The sequence below is a fragment of the Dioszegia hungarica genome (assembly GCF_025882075.1).
Source record: "Dioszegia hungarica strain PDD-24b-2 chromosome Unknown MKK02contig_8, whole genome shotgun sequence".
NCBI classification, from domain to species: domain Eukaryota; kingdom Fungi; phylum Basidiomycota; class Tremellomycetes; order Tremellales; family Bulleribasidiaceae; genus Dioszegia; species Dioszegia hungarica.
Genome location: NW_026515770.1, coordinates 1464996 through 1484005, shown reverse-complemented (window position 1 = coordinate 1484005; position 19010 = coordinate 1464996). Strand labels below are relative to the sequence as shown.

Here is a 19010-nt window from a genome sequence, read left to right as displayed (position 1 = left end):
CTGCCGCGCAGCAGGTACGATCACGAGCGATGTCACACGTAGACGCCTCATCTTCGATCTTGATCCTGCATGATGAAGCGCTGGATCCGCTACCGTTCCTCCAGCGTGAGTCTCAGGGCGTACCCCTTCAATTCAACTTCGTGCTGTCAAATCAGCCGCTTAGTGTACCTCTCAAGCAACGATTGGTATCTGGGCTAGTACTGACGTGAGACAGGCTTGACCTCGAATGCGTCACTACAGCTGGAGGAGGAGCCAGTGTGGGACATTGACAACAAGTACTATACCGCCTCTGTCCGCTTCGACACCGAGGCGATCAGCCTGCACTCGGAAGCAACGGGGTTGAAGCCGGGCGTACCGGTCATTCTCTACTTGTTCACTGGCACTGTATGTCTTCGCTATAGAGCTGATGGGCGCCGTGCTGATCGGATCAGCCTCCCAACCCACTACCGCCGTACCTAACCCGGATTATCACTTCCGAACCGAGAGATATCGCTATTGCCGTACGCGTCTTGGCTGGACACGCACCAACCGGGAGCGACAACCTGGGCGGCACAGACAATGAAGGGGATGAAGTAAGGGACCAGGCGGCACACCAGAACGAGGCAGAATGGGACGAGGTGGAGGAGATGTTTTCAGAGCTGGGGATGGAGGTGATAGACGAATGTGCCACGGATGATGAGGCTTGTGAGTCGTTCCATAAGGGGTTTGCATCTATTCTGCGCTGGGGCTTCTCGCTGATTGTACAGCACTAGACCCACTGGAGGAAGTACGGATAACGATACAAACGCACATGTGGCCCAATATGGTCCGGAAACCGCTCGCTACGCGGACAGCCATGGATCTGGACTTTGACGACGACGAGCTGGAAGAAGGGAGCGGAGAAAGCGAATACGCGGATGAGCCTTCTGCGGAATTCGAGACGTCCTTCGCTCGGCCCACAGGGGGACTTTCCCGGGGAGTGTCGGATACCGAGGGTATCGACGCAGCCGGGGGAAGCGACGCGGACGAGCAAGCCCTCTGGTCGAAGGAGTGGGAAGGCATCTCAACGCCAACCCGACTGGCCGCGCAGGCGCAATTCCCGAGCCTCGAGACGCTCAACCAGCAGCTGGCGGAGACGGCGCGAATGTTTGCGCAGCTCAAGGTGGAGCGGGACGCGGCGGAGGTGAGGCGGATGGAGAGGCTTGAGCGGCTCGAGAGGGCTCTGGAGGAGGATTCTGACGAGGAATTGGATGATGGGGAGGACGAAAGGAGTGGTCTACGATTTGAGGAGGAGTCAGGTCCGGGGCAAGGGGAATGGGAGAGGTTGGAGGATTGGTTGGACGGGGATGAGGATGGGCAGGACGATCCATGGGGAGGCGAAGGAGGGGGCTATGAAGCTCTGGACGATGGCGAAGACGGAAATGGGGACGATGAAGGACCGAAGGCGCAAGCATCTGGAGAGACCGACCGGACAGCACAAGCACCACTCGAGGTCGACGGTCCTTCATCACCACGGCATAACCCGGCACTCTCACACGCTTACTCACCATCACATCCTGCCTCTTCTGCCACTACAGATAGCCATCCACCAGACGGCTTCGATGACGACTTCTCCGACTTCCATACCGCGCCTTCCTCGTCCGCTCGCGCGGCCGGCCAACCCAAAGTCCGGCTCAACAAGAATGGTATCCCCGCATCACTACCTATGGACCCTACACCGTTACTACTGCATCTGCAGAGCGTACGGGCGGAGCTGGCGGGTGTGCCGGACGAGGACGAGCGGAGGGTCCGGGCGGCGAGGGAGGTGATGGCTGTCTTGGGGCTGGAGGGGGATGGGCGGGATATGTGGGATGAGGGGGACGAGGATGATGAGCTGGGACGAGATATGATATGACGGCGGTACTGCAACGATTCATACGTACCAGCTGTCTCCGTCCGCTGTAGGCCCTCCTCCCCCGAGCCTCTGTTGCCCGATGCGTCTCTTCCAAGCCGCAGGGATGCCTCTAACGGAATGTGACGTGTCCGCGTGTTTCAGAATTCTCCGAAATAAGCTTAACCACCTTTGGCCTTGGGCGCTTCGCGTCCGCATTCCTCGACTGTACTTCATCTTGCCAATCCGACTGTACAGCGCCAGAGCAGCTAGCTAGACTTCGCAAGAAGTAGAGACGGACCATCACGGTCGTAGAGAATCGCGTAGACTCCGAGATTAGTCTAGGCTCCGCACGATCAAGATGCCTCCCAAACGACCCCCTCCTTTGCCCAAGACGCTGTTCGAGGCGAATGGCCCTCTTGCGCCTGGTACGTCCCTTCGCCCAGTATGAGAGCCACTGAGGCTCTACAACTTCGGTATGATACTGATGAACTAGGCTCCGCCAAGCCGCCTCCGTCTCCCAACAACGTGCACCCGGCGTATCTGATCGATGCCCACTCGCACTCCTTTGTCAGCGGCTCCTCGCAGGAGATGTACGGCCTGCTCTCGCCCGGTATGCCCCGACCGCCCATCAAGACTGCGGTGCATGTCGTTCTTGACTCGGACGACCAGTCTCCTCCAAGCTCGTACGTGCTCCGCGGCCCTAGAGGCCGAAAAATAATGAAGCTGATCTACCTAGTTCCGCCTCGCCAAAGCCGATGTCTATCCACCCGACTATCCTCAACCTGTCGAGCCCCGCTCCGCCGAGCATGACCAATATTGTTCACTCGGCTATCGACCTGGTCGTTCCCTCGACGGTGCCCCTTACGGAGAAGGAATGGGATCTGCTAGATGAGGCGGTGCTTGCGCTCGAAGGGAGCTTGGGGACTGCCGGGCTTGCCACTGGGCTGGAGAAGGCGGAAGTCAGTGATAAGGAGGCCGACACGAAGGCAAAAGAAGGAGATGGGCACGGGAAGATTGTGATCTGTAAGTTCTGCAGGACCCGCCGAGGCTGGAGTTGCACTGACGCCTATAGCCGGTCTGCTCCCCCCTCCTCTGACTACCGACTCTGACACGCTCGCCAAGGACCCAGAGTACGACACGTACATCGGCAGACTGAACCAGCTGTCCCTCCATTCCAGCGTGTACCTCAAGGCGCTCCCGCCGGTGATTCGTGATGGACAGTCAGGCGAGTGGGTGTCGGACCGTAAAGAGCTCGAAAGGGTACTGAGGATGTACTGTGAGTGTGATACCTCAAACCTACAGATCCGAGCTGACCTTCAGTGTCGCCCGCCATCGAATCGTTCGGTACCCATCGTATCATCTTTGGCACCGCGCCCGCTACAGCCCCCACATCGTCTGGCGCCTCCTCGTGCCCGATTAGCGAGACGGAATGGTACGCTGTCCTCCGAAAGGCAGTGACGGAGCTCGGCGAGGGGGCCGAGGCGGTTGATGGGATCTTTGGCGCCACGGCGGCCAAGGTGTATGACTTGGAGACTTAAATTATGCGTCGGCTTGCCGGAGTGGAGAGCGTGGACGTCGGTGAAGAAAGAAATGTATACATTGGTCGCTTCTTGAGGTTTGGGTATGCGCATCCATATTAGCCTTCCGGAGAGGATGTGAAGGTGCAGAGAATCTAGGGCTATATCTGGGACAAGAGCGAGTGGCGAGGTCCTGATAGCTGGACCATGCAGCTAGCTGCCTGACTAGATGTCATGCGCGCTCCGCCGATGGCCGAACTCTGCCCGCGCGAAGCTTATTTGGCTTATCCAACCACCAAGACCTCGCATCCCTCTGCACATCGCTCATCTATCACATCGGCACTAAGCTAGACCACATAACATGCTCTCCGAACTCCCAGAAGAGGTCCTGTCGTTGGTAGCTTTCCACCTGTGTCAGCCGCCCACTCGGCCCCTACCAGGCCCTGTTTTGGGCGACGCATCTCGCTGGATCGCCTCACCCACCAATCTCCTCCGTACTTCCCGACTCATCAACTCCGTCATCTCCCCCACTGCCAATCCGGAGCTATACGCTCGGATCTTCCGCGCCAACTTTGACACCGCCGCCGTCTTCAGGCGATTGGGCGATGGGCCGAGTACCCGCAAGATCCGGGCGAGGGAGATGACGGCCGAGCTGAAGCGGCGGGTGAGGGCTCTCTCACGTTTGAGGGAGATGATGGATAGGAAGGAAGTGCAGCGTATTGGGGAGGAGGAGATGTGGGTGATCTACGTGATGTTGGTGGAGAATGGTATGTCCCTATCCGCGGGCACAGCTAATTGGGTAGATGGGAAGAACCTGGAACACCTCACAGCTCCTGCTGCGCCGTTCCAGCTTTACGAATTCATCGACCTGTACATTACCCAGGTCATGGAACCCATTTGTCTGCTGTCAGTCATGCCGCCCGATGGGGCACCTCAGGCGCTCTTCACCTGGATCCTATGGCTGGTCTTGTCCCATTGTGAGTGCCCCGTCTCCAGTCATGATGCCTCTGGCCGTTCGGCCCGTTTATCAAGTGCCGCTTAACAAGCTAATTGGTGAGGCCCATCGGCGGAACACTTCAGCAGCCGATTAAGCAGGCTGTATGTCCTGCGGCCCTACGTCTTCGCCTCGCACGCCTACACCATTTTCTTGGCACCCTGGACCATCAACGACCTCCCCACCAACTCCGCACCAGACGTCGCGCCCATGGGCAATATCTTCGTCGCGGATCTCAAGCCCAGGCAGACCGGCGTCGAGGTGGAGTGGTACGGACGGCGGATCAAACTCAGCCCACCACAGCTCGCCCAGGGGGCCATCCTGAACTTCTTCGACCGACGGTGCGGGAACCGCAGTTACAGGGCGGATGACGAGGATGAGGACGACGATATGGAGGATGACGAGGATGAGGAGGACAGCGATGCGGGATCGGACCTGGTAGTCAAACGCAACATCCTCAATTCGGCCATACACGATCGGGACTTTATACGGTTGACGAAATGCCACGACCCGATCCATGGCGCCGGGATGTCCCGGAAGAGCTGGCGGGATAGCTTCAATGGAGTCTGGGAAGGCAATTTCAGCTTCTTTGACTTTGACGCCTTCAAGGCGATGCTGGCGGGGCAGAGGAAGGCGTTGTACGAGGGGCAGTATGGCGAGCAAAGACAGGTGTGGCGGTTGGTCGAGACGTATGTCCGGGTGAAACGGGCGAGAGACGTCGAGTTGGAGGTGAAGAAGGAAGTCAAGCCAAAGGTGGAGGAAGAGATGTACACCTTTGAGGAGGACGAGGGGGAGTGGCAGGAGGAGGAGAACGACCAGGCTGTAGAGCAAGAGGAGGAGGCGTCACCTCGGAATCGGACGAAACTGCCTCTGAAGGGACCGTCGACGAATGCCGGATTCCCCGCCGATTCGCCACCTACCACTCGCGCCGGCCTGGCGTCTGCTCAGGCGGAAGAAGAGACACTCAAGGAGACACTTGTCCAGCAGGTCGAGGCGATAGAGGGATACGAGGTGGTGCCCGAGGCGGAGCTGGACGCGATGCTGGACAACCCGGATGAGGAGAGCGGGCTCGAGTTGCTCTTGACGGGTACGGGACACTCGGCATGGGGCAGCTTCATTCTGAGGGGAAGGGTCAGAGCGTGGGACGGTATGGCCAGCATGGTCAAGGAGTACTCTGTGAGTAAGAATGATGATAGCGCTGATGATAGCCCGACTCCCGCGGGAAGTGGATATACAGAGGGTATATCGTCGCTGGCGACACCATGGTGGGCCGATGGCGGGACACGTTCACGCCAGAGGAGTATGTTGGATACGAGGGCGCGTTCATCTTGTCGCGTCGATAGATCTATCGTCTGGCTTCGCGGGCGCGCACGTGCCGGACCTGTCGATCATCTTGTTGTAGCCAAACATCATGCATCATCTGCCACCGTCGATAAAGCCCGCTTGTAATCCCTTTGCACCCTCCACGGCCAGACTCATCCGCTGTACGACCTTCCCTGTCCGTTCCTTGACATACTCCTCCATTTCCGTCTTGAGCACCTTGCACGCCTCCACGCCGAGCACCAGCATCTCCTCGAATCGGTCGACGTGAAGCCGTGTTTCCATCTGAGCCAGGGTGATCTTGCCTGAATTTGGGAGAGAAGCGACGACGAGAACTGGGAGGTCCATTTCTTCCGGAGCAGAGAGGTCGAGGAGGGGTTGGGTGAGGTGGAGACCGATCGAGACGGAGGAGATGTAGTCGAGCATGGCGATACCGGCGTCCACTAGTGCCAGTGTTGTGGCGTTGATGGCGGTGGGCAGAATACCTTCTGTCAGCTACGTCGGAAGCTAGACTCACCTCCATCGGCAGACACGACTTGAACATTGATGAATAACTCGGAACGGGGGTAGAGATGGGTCATTACGACCGGTTCAAAGGTTTGCCGTATTGATGCCCCGACTTCTGCTAATCGCCTGAAATCAGCTCCATTCCTTGCTTGGGCTCACTTATCGCCTCTGGCCCGTCGCTGTGCTCCTGTACCTGCCCAGGGAGCTACGCCGACCTCGACAGCTATGACCGCCCGATCATGGCTCGAGCTGGACCGTTGTCGGGGTTCGCGAGGACCAAAGACTGAGACGCTGACGGTTGTGAGACCTTGAGTGACCGTAGCGGATCCGTCGGCAGTGGGATGTGGGGAGAGGTGGAACGACATGGATCGGAGCTCGTATGGTCTGCGAGCATCATGGCGGAGTCCTGCTCTGTCAGGGCTGTCCTCGGACACTTGATCTGATTGATCTTGGACTTACCGCCATCGTTCAAGATCTCCAGCCGTGATGAAGAAGCCATTTTTGCGGATAGATCAGGTGCAGAGTGTTTCTGACTGAAGGGTGCGCGTGCTATGAGGGTCTACAAAGCCTGATTGAGATGCGATATGAGCGAGAAGTATGGTTGATGCATCGATGGCGAGGACAGGCAGACAAGAAGTCAAAATTATGTCGGTTCCGGGGGCAGTCTGTCAACATCCCTCCAGGCCACCAACACGCGACATACCGCGCAAGGACAACGGTCCACTGAGTCACACCACAGCTGACCATCTAGCTATCGTACCTGTTCCTTTATACACCCGCCTAAGCATATGTAGGCGTCAAAGTCGCCTATCCAAAGTATCATGGCGACCTACAATCCTCTGCAGCTCCTCCCGCTTCCGCCGACACGCGCCGACCCCAAGCCCATCCCCTCGGCTATCACCATCGACCCGTTCTCGGACCTCGTCTGGGTCGGGACGTCCTCCGGCAGCGTCAGCGCCTTCTGCAATCCGCTCCAGCTCGCCCCGAACGTCCGCTTCCCGGCGCACGGTTCCAGCGTACCCGGCCTCGGCTTTGTACCTGGCTTCAATGCCGGAGTGAGGGAGATCCGCGTCACGGACCGGGAGATATGGACGTTGACGGAGGGCGGTGTGGGCGGGCGGAAGAAGGGCGGACAGCCAAGATGGAGTGTTACGGACCCAATGAGGGGGATGAGGAGTATGAGTCCTAATCCGCTCAACTCGCATGAGCTGCTTGTGGGCGGGGTGGGGCAGATGATGCTCGTCAATACATCCAAAGGGGATGTGGTACGCAGAGTGAGTTTATTCCTCCTGCGAAAGTACTGGCGTAGTAGCTGATAGTCAGTTTGACTCTCTTCCAGTGGTCCACCTTGCACCTCTGCAACGTACTGTCTTGTCTGCTCTATCTTCCGGATCTATCAGTATCCTCGATCCTCGGACTGGTTTCAAGGCAGCTTCGACTATGCAGTCACATACCGGCGGAATCAGCGGAGCGGACGCCAATGGCCATCTGATATGTACATGGGGCTGGACACATATGTGAGCCCAAATCAGCGGCTCAGCTGACAAACAGGCAAGGCCGACCTCTGCCCGACCCCCTTGTCCGCCTGTACGACATCCGGAATCTCCGACCCCTCGCACCTATCAGTTTCGGTCCCTCGCCCTCCTTTTGCCTTCTCCACCCTACAAACGCCTCCGAGCTCGTCATCGCTTCGCAAACGGGCACGATGCAGACCGTCGATCTAGGAACAAATCCAGGCGGATACCAGCAGCTCGACGCGTCCTATGTCACATCTATGGCGTTGTCCCCTCTCGGCGACTATCTGGCATTCGGAGATGCCGAGGGTCAGCTTCATCTCTGGACTACACATGATACGGCGGATGTAAACGGCGCAAAGCCGCCGTTCAACGGGTATGAGGGCTTGAAGCCAGAATGGCCAGACCAGGTCGACCCCCCTACGACTGCGCCATTCGACGACTTTACACCCCTCAACATCATCGGCATGCCGCACTACACCGAACCTCTTCTCTCCAACATCCCTCTGTCGGATTACGCGCCCGTCACTTCCCCATTCTTCAACCCGCCAGAACCCGTCCCCGCGCCCATCCTCGCCGCGATGAAGATGACGGATATGATTGGATATGCGACCATGCCCCGGGAGCTCAAGGGGAAACGATACGTCCGGACTGCTCGGCCGGGCGCGGGAAAGTGGGCAACAGGAAAGGGATGGACGACGGCGAGAAAGGAGAGCGGGCCAAAGTTTCGGAGCGAGAAGGAGAGGTTGAAGTTGTCTGGATCGAGAGAAGCGGGCGAAGAGGAGGTGAGTCCCATTGCTCGCCGATGCTGATTGCAGACTGTACCCGGACAGGTCCCAAAGCATTGTCGGAAGGTGGAGATCAAGTATTCCAAGTTTGGCATTGAGGACTTCGACTTCGGGTAGGTCGGCTCTTATGGCTTAGCTGACAATAGCTACTACAACTATACCGAGTACTCTGGGCTGGAGACCGACATACTCAACTCGTACACCAATGCCCTGCTCCAAGCTCTTCATTACAGCGCACCAGTACGGGCTGTGGCGAAAGCGCACATCTGCGTCGAGTGTAAGAAGGAGCATTGTCTTCTGTGCGAAGCGGGATTCCTCTTCCGGATGTTGGAAGATGCGAGGGGAACGAATTGTCAAGCCAACAACTTCTCTCGCGCATTCAGCGCTACGCCACAAGGTACGTCCGCTCTGGTACTAGACTGACCATAGCCTCGGCGTTGGGCCTTCTGGATACCGACGAGACGTCGAATGCGCCTTATGGATCCCTTATACAAAGCTTCAATCGCTGGCTGCTCGCCACATTCAGCTCGGAGGCTATCGTCGACGGCGAAACATTCGCCGTGCGGAAGCCGAGTATGAGCACTCTTTCGCTCGGATCGAAGGAATCAGCAATCGACCAAGTACTGGGAATACGTACTCGGACGACCAACGCCTGTTCCTCTTGCGACAGTGTTGCGTCAAGAGAGGGTACTCTACATGTCATCGATATCCAGTATCTCCGCAAGGTAAGCTATGGATCTGACAACAGCTGACGCTCAGCCCCTCGAAACCAAATTTACCGAACTTCTCCGCACTTCCCTTCTACGGGAATCTAGCACCAAAGCGACCTGCGCCAGCTGCAAGCAATTCGTTCCCCTCGCTAGCCGCCGCATCATCGACGGCGAGTTAGAGGATAGTCTACCGGCAGTCTTGTCGGTAAATGCGATGGTGTCCACACCGGAGATCTTTGGGCTGTGGCAGGATAAGCCGACGAGAGGAGGCGCGCCGGCGCCGAGGTTCTTGCCGAAGCAGTTGGTGATCAGGGCGGATGAGGCAGGAGAGATTGCGTTCGCGGAGGAGGGCGAGGGTTTGGTGTATGATGTTACGGTAAGTCGATTGAGTGACTGAGCTGATCTCTAGTCGATCGTGGTCCAAATTCAGGAGACGCCCGACTCGCAAGCTCACCTGCTGTCATACGTCAAGAGTGAGCAAATCGTAGAGCAGAGCTGATGGGTAGTGCCGAAGAGTGACGAGTCCAAAGGGGGATGGGTCATCTTCAACGATTTTGCTGTTCGGCGTGTTTCGGAGGAAGAAGTTTTCAGCTTCCCGGCACAATGGAAGGTATGTTGATGATGGGAGCAGCGCTGAGTATAGGTACCCACAGTGATCATGATGACCCGACGGGATAGTGCGGATATACTTCAGCTCGAGACGCTTCCGAAGCAGATGGGGACGGGTGTTCTATTCGAAGACGTCTCGCTAGCATGGTGCGCCCGATGCCTCCAGCACTATAAATAACGGAGATAAGACTGATCATCAGGAATCGCCGACCGAACATGATCAAGCATCAACGTCTTCAACCCGACGAGCTTCCCCGCCAGGGCACCCTTATTGCTATCGATGCGGAGTTCGTCGCGCTCCAGCAGGAGGAGATGGAGTTCCGGTCAGATGGGACCAAGAATGTCCTTCGGCCATCGCACATGTCCCTCGCTCGCGTATCGGTCACTAGGGGGCAAGGGGAGAAGGAGGGCGTGCCGTTTATCGATGATTATATCCTTACCAAGGAGGTTGTCGTGGATTTCTTGACGGAATTCTCGGGCATCAAGCGTGAGTCATAGGACTGACTTCAGCTGACGATAGATGGTGATCTGGATCCTAACAATTCGCCACATACGCTTGTCCCACTCAAAGTGGCCTACAAGAAGCTGCGCCTTCGTGAGTACCCAATGTGAACAGGACTGACGTCAGTGGTCGATCTGGGATGCATCTTCATAGGACACGGTCTCGCCAAGGATTTCCGGACGATCAGTGAGTGATTATCTTTTCCTGAGCTGATCCTCAGATATCTTCGTCCCGCCAGACCAAATCATCGATACCGTCAAGATCTACAGCTCTCCATCTCGTCAGCGGCGCCTATCGCTCCGGTTCCTCGTCTGGTTCCTGCTCGAAACGGAAATCCAGACGGCTTCTCACGACTCGATCGAAGATGCCAAGTACGCGCTTATGCTGTATCGAGCCTATCTTCGGTTTGAGGAGGAAGGGCGGTTTGACGAGATCATGGAGCAGATCTTTGACGAGGGGCAGAAAGTGGTCAGTTCACGAGTGCTTTTGCGAGGTCAAGGCTTGAGCTGATTCCTACAGGGATTCAGACCGCCACATGAACATCGCACGTCCCCGCAATTCGTTCCGCAGATGATGGCCCCACCTCCATTTGCCCCGCCGAGACCGCCTCGCTATCACGGCTCGGCACCACCGACGAATGGTCAGATGCTACCACCACCAGGTGGCGATAGTTGGAGGAATGTGCCACCTATGGATGGGATGATACCTAGATCGTCGAGCGTGGCGAGCTCAGCTGGGGGAGGGGCCAGGCCAAGCAGGACCCAGAGGAGGCGGCATTGACGAGGGGAGTCGCAGTAGAGCAACCTGCGCAGTGTGTCATGCAGCTGTGCCTCTAGCGGGACCTTGATCCGTACCGCGACTTCTGAGCCCAGTAAGCTAATCTCGTGTCAGCAGGAGTCAGCACGGTCAGCGCCACGTCAGCGCAACATTCCTCGCGCTGGGATTCCAGCAAATGCTGATGACGTACCTGTCAGCGATTTAGCTCTGTTCCTGGATTTCTGGCAGACGTCATAGCCAAAGGAAGGGTGGAGGTTAGGTGAGCATCGGTACATAAAAGTATAAGGGGACGTCGACCGCAGCTTTTTCTCTTCCATACACCCACCTTCTACCCACTCACTCACTCAAACAACCCACACAACAATCAAAATGGAGGCAATCAAGAACGTCGCAGACAAGCTCACCGGCTCGAGCACCCAGGAGAGCGGCACCGACGCTGGTGCGACTGTAAGTGTTCCTTACTGACGAGGATGGATTATGCTGACAGACTAGGCCCAGGGAGAGTTCCCCAAGCCCGGAGCGTTCTCCAACGAGACCCAGAAGGGTCAGGTCGTCGGTATCCAGGAGGACATGGAGCGCAAGCCCGAGGCCTCGACCGTCCAGGAGGGTCACGACAGCTTTGACCACTACAAGCCTGCCGGCAAGGTAAGCTTTAGCTACCACTGACTTGCTCTGAACCCCGCTGACCCCGTAGATGGTCGGCAAGAAGACCATCGTCACTGGTGGTGACTCGGGTATCGGTCGCGCGGCCGCCGTCATGTTCGCCCTCGAGGGTGCTGACGTCGCCATCGTCTACCTCCCCGAGGAGCAGGTCGACGCCGACAAGGTCAAGGCCATGATCGAGACCGCCGGCCGCCAGTGCCTTCTCTTCCCCCAGGACATCCGGGACGAGGCCGGGTGCAAGCGTGTTATCGAGAGCGTGGTCCAGGCTTGGGGCAGGATCGACGTCTTGGTCAACAACGCCTCGGTCATGGTGAGCTAGTCCGCGACAAGTGGTGTATTGAACCTAGCTGATGTGTCCAGTACTCCATCCCCGACATCGCGGACGTCACCACCGAGCAGTTCGACCGTACCATGAAGACCAACGTGTAAGTGCCTTTGCTTCCCCTCAGGAGGGAACGCTCGCTTATGCCTCAGCTACGGTACCTTCTGGCTCACTAAGGCCGCTGTTCCCCACATCCCCAAGGGCGGTTCCATCATCGTCACCGCTTCTCAGGGTAAGTAGAATCTGCTGTGCACTGCATACGTGGTCTCTTGCTGACTCGTCCAGTCGCTTACGCCGGACCCCCCATGCTCCTCGACTACTCGATGACCAAGGGTGCCCAGGTCGCCATGGTCCGTGTCCTCTCCAACCAGCTCCTCTCCAAGGGTATCCGCGTCAACGCTGTCTGCCCCGGACGTAAGTTGCACGACTCCTTTGCCTCAGGTTATCAGCTGACAGGACAGCCGTCTGGACCCCTCTCCAGCCCGCCGCCATGGACTCCAGCCAGATGAAGGAGTGGCACTCCAGCCCCGCCCCCATTGGCCGTATCGGCCAGCCTTCGGAGCTTGGCCCGGCCTACGTCTTCCTCGCCAGCGCTGACGGCTCGTTCATCTCTGGTCAATCGTGAGTCTTCCGCATTCTTGGTCTGCCATGATCGGCCGCTGATGACTCAGCATCCACGTCAACGGTGGTGCCATTGTCTCCGGATAAATGCTTTAGGGATTGTTGCAGACAAGGTAGATTAGCAGTGTACAAAGATAAAATGACATGTAGCCAAGTGATTTGAGCATTCTCCCTCCTGCCGCGTCCAGCGTACGGTAACTTCCACTCCTAACAAGTCTGCTCGGCCTAACTCAACATGGGAGCAAGCGACACGGATTGGCCCCTTGATCAGGCAGGAGAGGTATCAAAGGGGGGTGAGTCATAAGGAATGGGAATGAGGAGTTCCTAGCTCGCGCCTGGGTATCTTGGGGAGCCGTGTGCGTCACGTACGACTTCCTCGTCCAGCGAGGGATTCGCCGAGTTACTATCGAGCTGCGCTCCCCGCGCTTTTGAGCAACATAGGCGGCAGATCCCGACAAACACCACTAACAACCCCTGACTCAGTTACTCATCATTCTGAAACCTGCACGACTAGATCGACAGCAAACAACCCGCCCCATGACGTCTTCCTCCCTTCCAGATTCCAGCACCTCCACAGGCCTCCACTGCCTCAAACGCATCGGCGTTATCTCTTCCCGCTCGTCCGCGCGTGAGGACCTCACGACATCGTGCTGCTTATCCATGTAGTCGGGGATCCCTCCCCCCCTTAATAATTGGGATCCCCTCATCACCCCCACATTGTAAATGGGTGATCGGTAATAAAAAAGCCCCAACCAACTACTGGGCTATGATTAACAACTACTGGATGTGGCTCTTCTTTCGATTTCGCTGCTTCCTCTTTATCTTGGGTCTTAGGGTTTCCAGCTACAAGACCGGCCGGTCAGGATTCCAAAGTCAAATATTATTTTTGGGTGCTGAGTTAGATGGGTCAGTTCATACGGGGAGCTGTCAGCTTTTGCGGTTGGTGGCTGTCAGAAGAAGCTGAGGACTTGCCTACTCTGTGCAACTAGATGCATGATGTACGAAGGGGCACAGAACAGGAGAAGACTACTAGCGTGACAGACTAATAGCGTGACAAATCCTCCCAGCTGCGGACTCTCTCGCTTGGAGCCGTATCCGTGGGGCTCGACACCCGCGCTCGATCCCGGGTCCGGCTCATACTGGGCTCAATTGCTAAGAGGCCTTGTCGTCGCTATAGGTTGTTGTCGACGAGAGGCAATGATGGCCCCCCCCCGCTCGTGGCTATGCGCGGAAATCTGGCTGATCGCAGTCTCCGAATTGGATGCCTAGCCCCTGAATAGTCAGCCTTGATCACTATGAAGTCCTCGGAGCCTCAACAGATGGACTGACCTGAAAAGCGGCGAGCCGTGATACCCTTGTACCCCTATTTAGGCCGCATAAAGACCCCAGAGCTCCCAAAGGGATACAGCTCGTAGACGTGATCCATACCGAGAGCTGTATTCACTTCGGACGAGGTCGAGCTGGGTACAGCACCCGATTGACCAGATCGATAGGCAGATCAACCGCTTCTGGGATGGCATCCGCTTCGGCGAATCTCCAGTAGTACGGGTCCGAGTTGGCCTTCTTGACCGGGATGCGGGCGAAGGAGTCTGCAGCTCTTCAGCATTGTAGCCTTCAGCACTGTGGCCATCCGAGAGCACCGCAGCCTTACCCGTGATAAGACTCGGCGAGTTGAAAGCTGGCGTGTTGAAGGCGACCATGGCGCTGTAGATCCAGTAGGTGAGGAGGACGAGTACCATCAGATAGCAAGGGACTATGACAGACCACTCCCTGGTAGATGAGCCAGAGTATTCAGGTGCTGCCAAGTCCTGAGCTTACCTATCTGGATACCATGTCCATCCCCACTGGTCCAACCAGCCGATTGGCGCAAATGCCCATACCAGGTAGACGATTCCAGAGATATAGGTGAGAAGGACCGCTAGAGACCCGTACACCTCCTTCGCTGTAGGAAGCGTTGACGAGGCTTCCGGTTGGATGGTCTGACCTGCAGTCGCACGGACAGCAGGGAGCTCGAGTTGGGGTTCCGGCGGCCATGGCGAGATGGGAGAGAGCGGAGAGAGAACGGCAGGTTCTTGCTCTTTCTGCGACGCCCCGGTCGTGTCAGAGGCAGCGGCGACGCTGAGCGGCTCTGCGAGAGTAGCGACCCTTCGCCGCATGATTACAGCCCCGTATCGTCTAGGGATGGCGACCTATAATAGAGAGATCATAGATGACTTTAAGGTTGAAGCTGTGGGACTCACCTTTGGCTGCCTGGAAGTCAGGCACGAACCAAAAGTCGCCACGTGTTTGGTGTCAATAGAATTTTGAAACATCTGCACCTGGATAAACTCCATACTTCCTCCTTCTACACCTCACTCAGCTTCAAATACATCATGTCCGACGTAGCCCACCTCAAATCCCTCCTCGGCGTCCACCCCGACTTCCCCAAGAAGGTGAGGCCAATCAAGTTCCGCGACCCAAGAATCCCGCTAACAACTACAGGGCATCACCTTCCTCGACATCTTCCCGCTCATGCGCGACCCCTACGCATTCGAGTCCCTCATCACCCACCTCGTCCACCACATCACCACCACCCACACTGTCAAACCTGACGTGATCGTCGGTCTCGACGCCCGAGGTTTCCTCTTGGGCCCCATCATCGCTATGCGCCTCGGCGCGGCTTTCGTCCCTGTACGAAAGGGCGGAAAGCTGCCTGGTCAAGTTGACACGGTGGCTTATGAGAAGGAGTATGGAGTGGATGAGTTCCAGATGCAGAAGGGGGCTGTTCAGGCTAGACAGAAGTGTATCGTTGTTGAGTGAGTTATTGCGTTTCTTCTAGGCGGGTGACACGACAGCCAGTCCGAAGGGCACAGCTCTCAGTACCGAGCGGCTTGCTCCCGCTTGCGGCTTGCTCAACCGCTCTAGGCAATCATGTCATTTGTGACTGTGGCTAACTTCTCAGCGACCTCATCGCAACTGGTGGCTCCGCCGCTGCCGCTGGCCAGCTCATCAAGTCCGCCGGCGGAAGCACGCTCGAATACCTCTTCATCATCAGCCTCCCTTTCCTCAATGGAGCAGACCGCCTCGATGCCCCTGTGTACGCCATGATTGAAGCAGAGGACTAGACCGTTGAACTCTTACTCCCCATATAGATGCATAGACTATACCTTGACCTAGCTGCAGGTACCCCCCGCGGGGAGACAAGGTGGACGGGAGTATATTCGGATGAGGTGAAGATAAGGATATGATCGGCTGCCAATCCCGTCAAGCCTTGACGACTTCACCTCTCTTTGCTACTCAGACACACCTTCTTCGCTCATACAGGCGGCACGAGCCCTCGCACCGCTTTCCAGACCAGCTGCAGCTCAGCAAAACTCGCGATCTCTCGGACACTCGAGGCGACACTGCCCCAACATCAATGCCGCAGCCATCGGCATCGCCTTCCGTCCGACCTGGCGAGGAGTCCGAGTCGGACGCGGAGTCGTCTCAACACCGAAGAAAGAGACACAGGAGGATACCGCTGGCGTGTAATGTAAGTAGATGATGGAGCTATCGTGCGGAAATGCGGTGCATGCTGACAACGACAGAGGTGAGAGTGGCTACCTTCTCAACCCGAAGACGGTGAGGAGCCTGACTGACCATCATTAGGTGCAAGTCCCGCAAGCAAAGATGCAACATGGATGGTCGGGAAACGAACGAGCCTTGCAAGTCGTGCGAGAAGGCGGGAACGGACTGCATTATTCAAGAGAAGGCGCCAAAGGTGAGTGTCCTCGATTTGCCCCTGTGGAATATGCTGACACCTCAGACCGAGTACCCTACGGAATATGTCACCTTTCTTGAATCGAGGATAGCCTCGCTCGAAGCTCGCCTCGCAGAGATCAAACCTGGTGATGATCTCGCAGATGATCACCTCGACACCCTGCGACAACACGACCAAAGCGTCAGCGGGAGCGGTACAGGCGAGAGCGGGGAGGTCAAGAATGAAATCGCGGCTGGTGTCGCTCTGCTCTCCCTCAACTCGGCAAGCGAGCCGCACTACCTCGGCGGATCTTCCGGGTACTCGTGGGCCAAGGTCCTGCTCGGCACGCTTCATCGACCGGCCAGCACCCTTTTCAAGCCTGACGAGACGTTCAAGGCGCGGTACAAGGAGACCGAAGCGGGTCTCGCGCTCGTCCGTCCAGCCTTACCCGACAAGGAACTTGCGGGGATGATGGTGGAGGCCTTCTACACGCATATCCAGCCTCGATATCCCTTTGTAAATTGGCGCCAGCTGCGGGACTGGCTGGCGAGGCAGGACGAGATGGTGCTGCCGAAAGGGGCATATAGTGTGATCACACCGGAAGGGAGGGAGAAGGGAACAGCCTCATTCTTCGTATGGTAAGTTCTCCAGAGAGCCGAGCTGACGATCAGGATGACCTACGCGATCGGTTCCAGACTACTTCAGGGCGTCGCTCTGCCGGGGATAGCGGAACCTGAAGCGTACTACGCTTTGGCATTAGATCATATGGAGCTCATAGTGACCCTACACAATATCGAGTAAGCACATCCCTCTGTCCAACAACGTAGCTGATGGTCCAGAAACGTCCAGGCTTTCCTCTTCCTCGCCATGTACTCGCTTCGATGCGCGGAGGGTCCCTCGGTCTGGCACCTCACCGGCGTAGCGATGAAGATGTGCGTCGAGCTCGGGATGCATCGCCGTCGGAAGCTGCCTCGCGGGGTCACGCAGTTCCAAGAAGAGATCAGAAAGAGGACTTTCTGGACGGTATACGGCCTAGACCGGGGGTTTGCGCTCACGCTCGGGCGTCCGCTGGGTATAGACGATCGAGATATCGATCAAGTTGTGAGTGATTTGGCATCCCAGAACTGATGTTAGCTACCACTTAACGTGGAGTGCGATATCGACATACCACCCAACATGTCCACCCCTTCCGCTCAATCCGGAGCGTCCGCCTCCGACTCCCCCTTGGCGACTGACCGCGATCCACCGTCCAATGCGTCATTTACCAGCATGTCATCCGCCATCCACAGCATCAGACTGCGGCAGATCGAGGCGCAAATTCAGCGAACGGCTTACAATCTGCATAGTAACCCGGAGGAGAGCAGAGATCAGATCATGGCGATCCTGGATAAGCTGGATGCGTGGAAGGAGTCTATCCCGAAGCGGCCTCCAGGCCCTCAGTACCAGAACATACCGTGCTGCTCGGATGATTGGTTCTTGATGCGGGCCGAAGGGGTACGTCGTCCGCTACGGTTATAGCTGACAAACAGGCGAGACTCTACCTTCTCAGGCCCATTACCGCTAAGGCGGCACGTGGGGACCCCCTCTTGACTGCGTGTGCACAATCTTGCGTGCAACAATGCGAGGTCAGCTGAGCAATATGTCGCTCTCGGTGCATTAGCTGACGCCCCAGGTATTCCGGAGGATGCACCAAAATTACCCCCTCGCCAACTCCCTCTCCCTTACCGACCTACACAACATCTTCCTCACCGGCCTTACCCTGCTCCACCTCCTTCTCACCCATCCACGCGTCATATCAATGCGCGAGTCCACACGCGCCATTCGGGCCTGCTCTACCGCTCTCTTCGTGTACGCGCAGCACTTCAAGGCGGCCGGGCCGTTCCGAGATGCGTTTGAGGACATGGCGAATGCGTGCTTGGACGCGTGTGAGCGTGCGGCGGAGGATGAGCCGGTACTGATTGAGCGGCAGACGGAAGGGGAGAATGAGTGGGAGAGGCACGTAGGGGAGATGGCGGCGTGGATGATGAATACCAATGCGCAACAGGACTTCTTGGAGTGAGTGATTCCCTTGATTCTGATAGAAGAAATGCTGATGGGTAGACTGGTCACCTCGCTTGGATTCAACCCGAATGTACCCATCGACCTCGCTCAGCCGACGCCACTCCAGCAAGAATTGGTCTTTGCCCCTCAGCTCCCATTCCAAGCGCCACTGTTCGCCGGTCCAGCCGACATATTCTCGAATTTACAGTCCGCGTCGAACCTCCCCGGTCATTCTACCGATAACAACTTTACCCTCCTGTCCACCTCGAGCGGAGGGAGTCATCCGATCCCGCTACCTCAGAATATACAGCAGGACCAGGGGGTCCATCCCTCCCTGTTTACCTTGGGGAACCATGCGGGAGCTGGAGTGCCAAATCAGCAGAACCCGTTTGGTGGGTACGGTATGGGGATGGGCCAGGCGGGACCATCAGTAGCGAGCGTGCAGCGGGAGCAGAGGAACAGTGTCAGTGGAGGTGCGCAGAGGGAGAGGTCGCTCTTAGACGGACCTTTCGCCGGATCGACGGATTGGTATAACCAGTATAATGCTTGAGTTGTA

General features: G+C 57.1%; 9 protein-coding genes across 9 annotated transcripts; 7 read left to right on the top strand and 2 right to left on the bottom strand.

The window, feature by feature from the left end:
- Nucleotides 1-29: 29 nt before the first annotated feature.
- MKK02DRAFT_44262 (uncharacterized protein) lies at nt 30-1873 on the top strand (the record flags this gene model as incomplete). Its single annotated transcript, XM_053092864.1, has 4 exons — nt 30-105; nt 215-384; nt 432-684; nt 747-1873. The coding sequence occupies 4 exons, from the start codon at nt 30-32 to the stop codon at nt 1871-1873; spliced, it is 1626 nt and encodes a 541-aa protein (XP_052945350.1).
- Nucleotides 1874-2210: 337 nt separating this feature from the next.
- MKK02DRAFT_44261 (uncharacterized protein) lies at nt 2211-3390 on the top strand (the record flags this gene model as incomplete). The annotated part of the gene is made up of 5 exons (XM_053092863.1): nt 2211-2277; nt 2346-2535; nt 2589-2875; nt 2925-3128; nt 3173-3390. The coding sequence occupies 5 exons, from the start codon at nt 2211-2213 to the stop codon at nt 3388-3390; spliced, it is 966 nt and encodes a 321-aa protein (XP_052945349.1).
- Nucleotides 3391-3730: 340 nt separating this feature from the next.
- MKK02DRAFT_44260 (uncharacterized protein) lies at nt 3731-5706 on the top strand (the record flags this gene model as incomplete). The annotated part of the gene is made up of 4 exons (XM_053092862.1): nt 3731-4136; nt 4173-4346; nt 4428-5539; nt 5572-5706. 4 exons carry the CDS (start codon nt 3731-3733, stop codon nt 5704-5706), a joined length of 1827 nt encoding a protein of 608 aa, XP_052945348.1.
- Nucleotides 5707-5779: 73 nt separating this feature from the next.
- Nucleotides 5780-6689, bottom strand: MKK02DRAFT_44259 (ribosomal protein S5 domain 2-type protein; the record flags this gene model as incomplete). The annotated part of the gene is made up of 4 exons (XM_053092861.1): nt 5780-6168; nt 6201-6316; nt 6350-6596; nt 6650-6689. The coding sequence occupies 4 exons, from the start codon at nt 6687-6689 to the stop codon at nt 5780-5782; spliced, it is 792 nt and encodes a 263-aa protein (XP_052945347.1).
- A 322-nt stretch (nt 6690-7011) lies between these two features.
- Nucleotides 7012-11093, top strand: MKK02DRAFT_24706 (putative subunit of the Pan2p-Pan3p poly(A)-ribonuclease complex; the record flags this gene model as incomplete). Its single annotated transcript, XM_053086920.1, has 15 exons — nt 7012-7468; nt 7503-7707; nt 7742-8489; nt 8523-8605; nt 8639-8889; nt 8922-9217; nt 9252-9578; nt 9612-9675; nt 9709-9812; nt 9846-9958; nt 10012-10298; nt 10332-10406; nt 10440-10499; nt 10534-10781; nt 10833-11093. 15 exons carry the CDS (start codon nt 7012-7014, stop codon nt 11091-11093), a joined length of 3579 nt encoding a protein of 1192 aa, XP_052945346.1.
- Nucleotides 11094-11784: 691 nt separating this feature from the next.
- MKK02DRAFT_26451 (uncharacterized protein) lies at nt 11785-12783 on the top strand (the record flags this gene model as incomplete). The annotated part of the gene is made up of 6 exons (XM_053087194.1): nt 11785-12063; nt 12114-12178; nt 12228-12307; nt 12361-12489; nt 12537-12696; nt 12747-12783. 6 exons carry the CDS (start codon nt 11785-11787, stop codon nt 12781-12783), a joined length of 750 nt encoding a protein of 249 aa, XP_052945345.1.
- Nucleotides 12784-14136: 1353 nt separating this feature from the next.
- On the bottom strand, nt 14137-14852 carry MKK02DRAFT_44256 (PIG-P; the record flags this gene model as incomplete). Its single annotated transcript, XM_053092860.1, has 3 exons — nt 14137-14285; nt 14348-14466; nt 14515-14852. The coding sequence occupies 3 exons, from the start codon at nt 14850-14852 to the stop codon at nt 14137-14139; spliced, it is 606 nt and encodes a 201-aa protein (XP_052945344.1).
- Nucleotides 14853-15068: 216 nt separating this feature from the next.
- On the top strand, nt 15069-15800 carry MKK02DRAFT_44255 (putative adenine phosphoribosyltransferase; the record flags this gene model as incomplete). Its single annotated transcript, XM_053092859.1, has 3 exons — nt 15069-15128; nt 15178-15491; nt 15638-15800. The coding sequence occupies 3 exons, from the start codon at nt 15069-15071 to the stop codon at nt 15798-15800; spliced, it is 537 nt and encodes a 178-aa protein (XP_052945343.1).
- A 551-nt stretch (nt 15801-16351) lies between these two features.
- Nucleotides 16352-19004, top strand: MKK02DRAFT_44254 (fungal-specific transcription factor domain-containing protein; the record flags this gene model as incomplete). Its single annotated transcript, XM_053092858.1, has 8 exons — nt 16352-16435; nt 16481-17052; nt 17086-17211; nt 17254-17515; nt 17549-17908; nt 17944-18039; nt 18087-18469; nt 18515-19004. 8 exons carry the CDS (start codon nt 16352-16354, stop codon nt 19002-19004), a joined length of 2373 nt encoding a protein of 790 aa, XP_052945342.1.
- Nucleotides 19005-19010: the final 6 nt, after the last annotated feature.